Genomic DNA, 10,295 nt, shown 5'->3' with positions numbered 1-10,295 from the left:
TATATGTTTGAAATCCTCCTCCTCATTGCAATCTACACAAAGAGGAGAGGACCTTTTGTTGATCCTGTGTAGATACGATACGCACACAGCGTGGTTCGCTCTCAGCCTGCTTATTGTCGTAACAACCCATTTATGAGATGCCTTTTCTATCATGCGATCAGATGATCGCGAGGCCTCAACTCTTAAGTCTTCGGAGAGGATTCGGGATAGTTTGTGGGCTGGCTGTGGTGAAACAGGATTTGTCTAGTTCAAGAACAAAAGAGATTTTTAGATCAGTGTTAATAGTGTGGTTGCTAATGTAGATAGAGAGTGCGTTAACTATGGTGCGTAGAATTTTCAATTGAAGTACGTAATAGTAAGTGCTTAGATATCCCGTACAGTTCAAGACCATATTTTCAGATTGGGGCTAGTAGGGCTCTGTAGAGCTTAAAAAGTACAAAGTATAAAAAAGTAAGGCAAACGTTATGTTAACATTTTTTTTTGTCTGTTTCTCTCTTGAAATGTATAAAATTACTTAATACCTCGCAGATTAATTTATTTTTATTTTTTCATTTACTTTAAATTTGATGAGATAAATGTTTTAGATCAACATGGGTATTATTGTACTTAGTAAAACAGTACACAGTTTAGACAAATTCATCAGGTAAATAAAAAATCTATGTAATGAAGAATTATGTTCGGTAACACAGTTATTAAGTAAACAATTAGTAAGTAAAGTCGAACAAAAAAGCCGAAATATAAGAATAGATTTAAATAATATGTAGTCCTGAATCCAGATGTAGACACAGATGTATACTTCAAATTACTGATTTCGGAAATATTTTATTATTCATTTAATTTATTTCTGAAGATTTTTATAATTTCTGTACACGATTTGGACAATTATTTAAATATTTCTTCGCGTTTTCTAATTTAATTGATAACACCCATAAATTTGCAATTGAGCAAGTTATGCAAAATAGACAATTACTGTCGGTACTAATGTTAAAACTGGCTTTATAATAAGCACATTGAAAACGCATTTGAGTGTAAAAAGAGGTAGAGTCAATGGATGATAAACATTCAGTGTTAAAAATATGTTTTTAAGTAATAATGAGTTGTGCATCAAATGTTGTTTCTTGCGCAGGACAGGAAATAATTACTGGTCCAAGGGCACTTTATCTAGTTTACAATTACTATCACACATATTTAGTTTCACAGTTAGTTCAAACATAACGCGGATCATCTAGTAAAATAACTAACTTGCCTACCGCTTTACATTCTATTTCTGTTTTACTTTATTTCCATTAGTTGTTCAGTTGCAGTAAACAATGTATCGGGATTAAGTATTTATTGAGTGTCCAGTTTATGTAGTAAAACATTAGATTAATTCATAACCAAACATGGATAGATTGCCGACGATTAAATCAGTATGCTGTATTTCATTAGAAACTGCTACAAAATTTGTTGCATATATACATTTGGTGAGTGGAGAGTGTTCTTTATTATAATTGCCTATCTGATAAAAACCTTCTACAACAATATTTTTTCTGAAATTTTTCAGATTGTTTTTGGTCTCATTTTTTTGCTGTTCTTCAGTTATAAAAGTATATATGATTTACATCTTTATGGGATCTCAATGGTACGAGTTACTCAAAGTAAGTTTTTATGGTAAATTAGTAAAATTAAGCCCCTGTACCTAATGTAATTAATGTATCTACTATCAATAGGCGGACCTTCTCGTCACATAGTGTATATTCATTACAGTTTCTTGAGTACCAACATTTAGGAAAGTTCTATTTTTCAACTAAAGATCAAATATATACATTTGAAATCAATCAATGGCTGCCTTCTCCAGTCAATCAATCAATGTTTGCAATTATGCTGCAATTGTAGGCTTGTCAATTTCATGCTCGGGATTGCTCCTGAAGACCGCAAAGCTAATACTACCACTATAATTCATCAATGACCAAATTCTGTAAAAAGTTTTTAATTTTAATATCATTTCTTCATTTAAAAGTAATTTCTTGTTGAGTGGGCAGTTATAAGATGGTAAGATAACAACGTCGTATCAGCGGCATTCTTATGTCTTCCAGTAATGAACAATAGAAAAGAAAAAAGGTCCGCAGTCTAAAGTGGGCGACTTCCGCAAGGACATTCCACTGATGGCAATATTTTAATAATAGATGGAAGGTATTGCAAGTGACCAATCCCTGTGAGGAAAATTGCCAAGATCGTTCCCTCTCTTCCAGGTTGCGACCTCTGCAACATTTCTGCAGATAGATAATTGGGCTTTGGCTGCAATACTCCTTGAGTTCCTCACTTTGCAGCTTTCTCACCTTTTATTACTGTAGTTCTAGCATGAGCTTTCATCGTATTGAACTGGATGATCGCTGCTATGACTCGCAACTACTTTAGTAGCTGCCATGTTTTAAATCTCCCTGGAGTTTGGTTCTTTTTTATGCACGTGCTGGGTTACCTGCTGTCTGTAAACATTTCTATCTGACATCCATCTCTTTTTTCGTCAATTTCAACTATGTTACCACTAGCAATGTGATAAATGTAAGCCAATGTCGGAATGTTAACATAATAATTAAATTTGTTTCGAAATTCGAAGTTGAAAAAACTTTATGTAAAGTAAAGTAATCGCCTATTTTTTCAGGCTGGGCTTAACAACCTATTTTAGCTGTTGCAGACGTGGGCAAAGCTCATGCTTTACTATAAACAATTTACGCTAACAAATAAAAGTAGTCATACGTGGGATTTGAACTGGGGATCTCCCACTTACAAAGCCACGCTTTTAACCACTAAACCAACACCTGCCTCTGAAATAACTTTGTTTTAAGTTTCGTATGATTTCTAATGATAGATTAGCAATTATAATAAGTCGAACATTAGGAGATTTTTACAATAGCTGCAACAAGTTCGTTCAGTAAAAAGTTTATGAAAATGTTCATAAACATAAATAAATGTATTTTGTGCAGTCGCTACGAGTTCAGACATATTCCCCCTGACTAATACTCTCCCAGAAGTTGCAAATGAACTCTATTTACATTTCCATCCTTCGACATTTCTTTATTGATGTCAGATCAAAGCGCTTTCTAGTTGACACTCTTTTTTGTTGTCATTATTTTGTTTAGGTTAGAGAAATCCAGGAAAGAAAAAGACAGATACATTTACTCTGCATAGAGTTCTTGCAATGAATTTTATATTAATTCGGATCTCCTTGTTTTTAGAGCAGTGCAGTTGTTTTTGTAAGATGACATAGTCAAGCTATAATTTTAGGTCGGTGATAATAATCCTTTTGCTTCAAAATTAATCCCCAAAAAGTAGTATAACCAAGTTAATCCAGCGTTAAAGTTTACTCGCAGTTAATTGCTTACCTCGTAAAAAATAAACAGGTTTGAGTGTATATATTCCTTTCTAACTGATTAGTTCTGACAATTATTTATTTGTCAATTAGAATAAACTTTATATTTCGTTATTGAGTCTGCAATAAACAAAAAACTGCATATCTGAAAGAGTTAGGAACAAAATCTTGAATTTAGTCTTATGAAATACATAATACGCCACAAATATTAATATAGTTCAAGCAGACGACTTTATCTAGTATTTCTCACTTCATTTTAGACTTTTTTTTAGTTAGTTGTTTTAAAGTGGTAGACAGTACCTAGATAAGAGTTAAGTTATTAGTGTCCACTAGTGTCATTATATTGACTGCTTAGAATTAGAATAGTAGTCCCCAACCCTTTGGGGATTAAGTGCCCCTTTTACATTTTACCACGCAGAAATGCAGAAATTTTTCGACATGTGCGGACTGAGTAACCTGAGAACTTTGTAGAGAGGAACTCAGGCACCAATAACAGATACAGAAAAGTGAAGAGCGCTCTGTTAAGACTGCTGGGTAACAAGGATTTTGTGTATGTAGATTTTCCATTAGATACAATTTTGTTGTTTAATTGATCGGTAGGAGGTTACAGCTTAACTTGAAACTCCTATGTACCTTTTATATATAAGTATATATAAACTCGTATATATAATGTGAATAAAGATCTATCTATCTAAGGATTCAGCTCAAAAGGCCCTCTCAATTTCACTGAAACCAATGAATTCAGAAAAAAAAAAAATATATATACATATATAGCATTAATCTATCGGCTTTATTGTATGCAACAGTATGTACGCAGGGCGTAATCAAGACACCTTCAGACTCGTGAATTAAGTATTTAATTATTTTCCTCTGTCTCTTGAATTTAACTTATGCTTCAGATTTTTCTATGATTTTGATTTAGAAATGAAAAGTCAATATTCTATCAAAAATTCGCTTACGCGAATCTTCCTCTTTCAACTGATACTATTCCCTGAACAATTGAATTATGTTACTACTGAAATAAATATAAACTAAAACTATTTAATTGTGTGGTTTTTAGTTTTAATGTATAATCTGATGCAAGAATCTTCTCTTTTACTATCTACAATGTTTGCTGGAGCTCTCATAATTGGAATAAGAAAGGTAATTTAGGTTGATTACATTCGAGTTATACTGAACTAGAAACTAGTAAATATTGTGATATTATTGCCTTGATTTTAGAAAAATTCGGATTTGGTATTATCATGGCTATTGTTGCAAATATCCACCCTGTTAATATCTTTGTTCACATTGCCAATCACATTGATACCACACCTCATTAAAGAAAATTATGTTCTGATTAATCTTCAAGTGATAGCGTTTATAGGTTAGTAGTGATTCATACTTCTTTAAATCTTAGTAATATTTAATTCGTACTTTTATTTTGTAATTATTTTTTATTTACATTACAGTTATAAAGTCATTTGCATTCTTAGTGGTTAATAGTTATTATTTGACTTTATCAAGAGGGAACCTCATCTCAGAAGAAGAAGAACTTTCTACAACATAATTTACTGGATTTCAATTTTATTGCAGTATCTTTGCAAAAATGATAATCTGCGTGGTGTTGATAATGACGCGCAATCGTAAGTAACCTTTCTATTTTTACTAGTCACTTGGTAAGGAAAATATCATGTCAAATATTTGATTTCGAGTTGTCTCGTGAGTCCAAAAGAACGGATTTTAGAAAATTTCGAATAAATGGACTCTTGGGAGCGTAAGTGACTATTTTCCTCTGAAGACCATTTAAGTATTTAAGACTGTTAAGTATAAATGATGTTAACAAATTCGACTGTAGATTTTATCTTTGCCACTTAATACTTAAGGGGCGTTTGTATATCTTAATTTTCAAATTCTTAGAAAATTTCAAAAATACCGAAAGTACGATGTCCAATTCCTTAGTGGATTTACTTTTCTGTGTCTTTTTCGAAAATGTCTTTAAAATGTTCACTAAATTTCTTATTTATATCCAGATATTTTTTGAATAATTTTTCTGAAAAATTTGACATTGAAATAGTGGCTCGACTGATTTGAAAAATAAATCATTTGATATTGGTAATATAATTGTTTCCACTAAGATATTCTAACTTTTCGCATCACCATATCATCGCCAACGCTCGAACTAGTGATTATGCCGATTGTGTTTTTTTTTTAACTTCTGTTAAACAAGTTAATAATAATTCTTAAAAATTCCTGCGGCGTTAATAATTTATGTTTGTTTCTTTAATTTTACAAACTAAAAATCAAAGTCTGTTGACTGGTGATTAATAAACTAAAATTAAGTTCTAAGTTCTAAATTATCGAAAAAAGAAATTAGCAAAAATATTCTATTGAAAATTCGCATCAGATCTCCGGTTACAGAAGGCATTGTTATTATCGAGTTTGTTGAAAAAATAGAGTTGTATTAGAGAAGAGTGGCAGCACTCCTAGATTCGGATTTAGGAAATCTACTCAGTGTATCCTTCCTTCATTATTATAACTTATTTCATTTGAAGTGGGACAAAAGCTAAAGCCATTGGCGCCCGGAGCCATCTCAGTACACTGCCGGCCTTCTCTTACTCTGGACGTGAGCTATAAAGACTTCTGCAATGATTAAATCTTCTAGTAAGATGAAATCTAAGGTTACCACGCCTCGATTTGATCCCGGGAACTTCGGCTTACTTGTCTATCGTGCTACCAACTCGTGAGAAGAATCTGAGGGTCGGCTCCTGGTTTTGAACCCGGGATCTTCGCGAAGGAATCCGGTGAGCACAGGACTGGACTAATTAGTTTCCACCCATTTTACCATTGCTCGTAATAATTTTTTTATCGTGTAATACGTTTTTTGTAGTTATTTTTTTTAATTGGTTTAATCTATGTTTGCAGATCTCGAAAGTTCTTGAGCTAAATGGCGGTGTCTAAACTTGAAATCAATCATCAAGTATATAAATTGTATTATTTATACTAAAATTACCAATCTAGTTATAATAATTGTACTTATTATTATTATTAACCAAGCATCAATTAGTGCCGAGCAATCAATTAGTGCTAAAATATATATATTTATTATTTTTGGCTGTAACATCTCTTATCATTTTCATTTCCAAGTGATAATTCCGTTTATTTATCTCTGACGGTTGAACAAAGTGACCGCAATGTGACCCAAGTTATTTTTTATAAATTGCTTGAAACAAAAAAAAAAATTATATAGCATTGAATAATGTAAAGTACATAATAGGAGAACGATTTTAGCTACTTCGAGTAAAACCACACTTGCTTCAAATCACTGTGGAATTTAATTTACTTTTAGTCGCATTTAAATTAATAATATTTTGCTTTAAACTTCCTTTCTTTATTATACAATAGTTAGAACATAAAAAAACATAAAAACTTGTTAAAAATATTATAATCAAGGTCATAAATGTTGTAAAAATGCTATTGATTTGTAGAACGGATACATTGCCTGCCTTTGAATTCTGCGTATGTTAGATTAATTTTAAAGCATTTCTTTTCCTTCATTCTTATCGTTTAAATTTATTTTTATGTACTCACTTCTTAAAAAATGATAAAAGATTCAGACAACCAGTCATACTCTCCAAAATATTTTATTTTTTTATATAAAGAAGGTAAAATTAGTCCTCAAACCTTTTGTATTGTAATAAAATTTTACCATTATATTTTTTCACATTTAAAAATTTAACCTTTATTATAAAGTGATTTGGAAAATGGAAAATGTTCCTTATTTAATTTATAAAAAATGAGATGGAAGATGACTTTAGTAAGTTATGGGTCACATGTCTTTAATTAGTTAAAAATATTATTGAGTATAATGTTCAGGTTCGAGCTATTTGGTTGCAACTCTGAGTTAAATTAGAGCTAAGGGCGTGGGAAAATGGCTACTTTATTTTAGTAATTTTAAAACTTTTAACACCATAATATACAGGTATATAACTGATCTACAATAATGTTCTAAATACTGCAATAACTATTCTCAAGGTAATAGCACAATGAAGTGATTTATGACTGTTGAGTAATTATCATGGAAAAAGACAGTGGTTTAAAATAACTAAACTGTTAACTAAAATGTTTGAAGAACATTTTAATACTTTGCTAGAAAATGAATTTATAAAAAACAAAACAATTAAAAAGAAATTAACGGGATATATATTATATATCCTAAAGGAGACAGTTCCATGAGTATGCAATGCGGAATATATGTGAGGGTGGGTAAGTGAAGCCATCTTTGCCACTAGGGCAATAAATAAAGTGAGATAATAGTAAGAAAAATAACTGGGGTTTTCATCTAGTAAAGTAGTATACTAGGGGTGTCTTCGTACAATAAAGAATTGTCGTGATGGATAGACCCATCATTCAGTCTGTCCCAACACTACTGTACCCAACAGTACCAGCACGCTGACTCCACTAAATCCTCACAATAACTTATAAAAGGAAAAGAGAAAATATACAAAGATATAAAAATATATTTTTTATACTAATCTGACTTCGGTTTGTTTTATTTATTGTACATGGGATTTAGGCGATAAGAGTTAAGGAATTATTTCCGAAGTTCGAGTACTTAGTTCTATCGAAGGAAATTAATTATTATTATTTTTTTTAGTTTAATCATGGCTTTGTTATATATACATACACCTAAACTACTGTCGTCTTTGTTGCGGAAAAACCCATCATACTGAAAATTATAAATTTTACCATTTCCAACATCCTGAAGGACATGTAACTGCAAAACTTTTCAACTGCTTTATGATTGCCTTCAATTAAAACTTTTCGGAGTTTTCTAAACTCTCTCCTTGTTACATTTCTTCGATTCTAGAAAGAGAAACTAAAGAGAAGGAATTAAGGATAGCTTGAAAGCTGCTGTTGTTACCATTTGTTGAACTTATTACATTATCCAGCCAGGTACATCTCTGAAATGATCTCTCAGCCTCACATTGATGTTGATGTTTTGAGATAAAAAGATGGCTCTGACTATTTTGAGAAACAATATTTTTTGTTGATCACTGAAATGAAAGCTTCTAATTCCCACTTGTCTCTGCTGTTTTTAGACTATCCCATTCTGTGAAGGTGCCAAATATCCCAAGCTTGTAAGTAAATTATTAGAATTTCAATCTGACTGTATTTTTTAGAAAGAAAAGTGTTTTGCGTAAAATATGTCCTGGTGATTTTAGCCTCAATTTTCTATTAAAATTTTGAACTTTTCAGCTGCAATTGATCAATTACTGATTACCTCAAATTTACTACAAGATTTATGGGGAAATAAAATTACATTTTTGTCTTTTTTCGTGTTTCTACAGAAAAATATCAACATAATATCTATAAATTTGGAATAATGTTATATTATACAAACAGGTTCCACCCATATACCAAATTTTGAACTTTAACCATATTAATTACGCATGACTAATTAATTGTAAGTGTATAGAAATTACCACTACTATACATAATTATACATAGTTTAATTGCGCGGTTTTATACGCCATAAAAGACGCCATTAACTAGGTTATTCAATATCTGAAGCCAGGTAACAGTAATCAAATTGTTAATGTCTGTGAAAGGAATTACTACATGTCCAATAGAATTACTGAAGCATACTATTAGGATGTACTAACCCATAATACATGTTTGCAAAAGTTTTTAAATTCTCAATGGCAATAATTAATATTAAGATTTATTATAACTGGCGTTTATTATTATTATTATTATCGTGTAAGTACGTTAAAATTTGGTTTCCAAAGGGATAATATGTTTTCATCCAGAAAAATGAACACAGGAAGAAGAGAAATCAACCAGTGTTGACACTCTCAGGAATTTTAGTGATTGAAATTGTCTAGGATTGGAGATCTCGAGATCAACGTCGTTTTAGTCGTCTTGGTGGATTATCAGAATGATTTTAGAGGATTATAAATCTTTTTATGGGTTTCATGTGAGAGTCTACTGTCCAAGTACAAACTGAGGTAGTGAACGTCGTTCGAGGGAAGGAATGGTTTTGTTTAGTAAGAATAAATTTGGGTACGCCTTAGCGTAAAAGTTTTGTGGCACTTTTGTACGCCAATCGGTGCACCAGCAGCATAAAAAATAAGAAAGATTTAGCAGTTTTCGAACTAAGAACTCCGTTACTATAAAACTAATATAAAACATTCTTAAACAGGATAAGTAAAAATAAACCTCCTAACTCTCATAGTTGCCTGCTTTTTTGAATTATCCTACACTTTCTTTAATAAATTCGAGTACCTAAAACTCATAAGAAATACCAGAAAAGAGAGATATAGTAGGGCCGGTAGATTGCTTGAGTATTTTAGAATAGCCACGTACTTTAGTATGCACAAACGGGAATAATTAAAGGAATAGAATTAGATACTTAGAAATTAGGAACTTAAAAGTTAATAACTCTTCGAAATAACTAATTTTGTTTTTAACTTTATTTATTTTTACAACTATAGTACATTTCGGCCACAAGTGAAGGTGATACATAGTATTAATATGAGCTCCATGAGGGGAGAATTCACCCAGTGGTGAAACCCTCTAAAGTAGAGCGCACTTCACTAAGAAAATCACGTGTTCACCGGCGCTTCCACCGTCATGGAGGATTTCCTGGCAATGCAATAAGTTGGGATAGTAAAGGATTAGGATGTGATGAAATTGAGGCGTGGAACTTAATTTAGCGGGATCTTGCAGCTTCAGAAACATTGGGTTCAAGGAGATCTCGGTGCAAGGTAGAGTTAAAAACAAAGTAAGGAGCATTAGCGATTCGATGGGGTGTTTTTGACTGGAAGGATTGGATTTTGTAGATACTGGAAGCTTTGGCTGAATCCCAAAGTTCCATTCCGTATGTCCAGACAGGTTTGATTATCAGGGTATAGATATGTCGTTTGTTTTTTAATGAAAGTTTCAACCGTTTGTCGAGAAGTCT

At 31.8% G+C, this 10,295-nt stretch overlaps 1 protein-coding gene across 2 annotated transcripts; it reads left to right on the top strand.

Moving 5' to 3' along the window:
* The first annotated feature begins 1,172 nt into the window (after nucleotides 1-1,172).
* On the top strand, nucleotides 1,173-6,449 carry LOC141457842 (uncharacterized). Of its 2 annotated transcripts, none has more exons than XM_074135154.1 (6): nucleotides 1,173-1,463; nucleotides 1,544-1,637; nucleotides 4,410-4,492; nucleotides 4,571-4,715; nucleotides 4,801-4,974; nucleotides 5,884-6,186. In XM_074135154.1, exons 1-5 carry the CDS (start codon nucleotides 1,383-1,385, stop codon nucleotides 4,896-4,898), a joined length of 501 nt encoding a protein of 166 aa, XP_073991255.1. In that variant the 5' UTR covers nucleotides 1,173-1,382; the 3' UTR covers nucleotides 4,899-4,974; nucleotides 5,884-6,186. The 2 variants fall into 2 exon arrangements, with proteins under 2 accessions (XP_073991255.1, XP_073991245.1); XM_074135144.1 differs by lacking the exon at nucleotides 5,884-6,186 and adding an exon at nucleotides 6,254-6,449 and having other exon boundaries at nucleotides 1,174-1,463.
* Nucleotides 6,450-10,295: the final 3,846 nt, after the last annotated feature.

This window comes from Rhodnius prolixus, unplaced genomic scaffold, assembly GCF_049639745.1.
Source record: "Rhodnius prolixus isolate KJV_2025 unplaced genomic scaffold, Rpr scaffold_1, whole genome shotgun sequence".
NCBI lineage: Eukaryota > Metazoa > Arthropoda > Insecta > Hemiptera > Reduviidae > Rhodnius > Rhodnius prolixus.
This window is presented reverse-complemented; position numbering and strand designations above follow the sequence as displayed.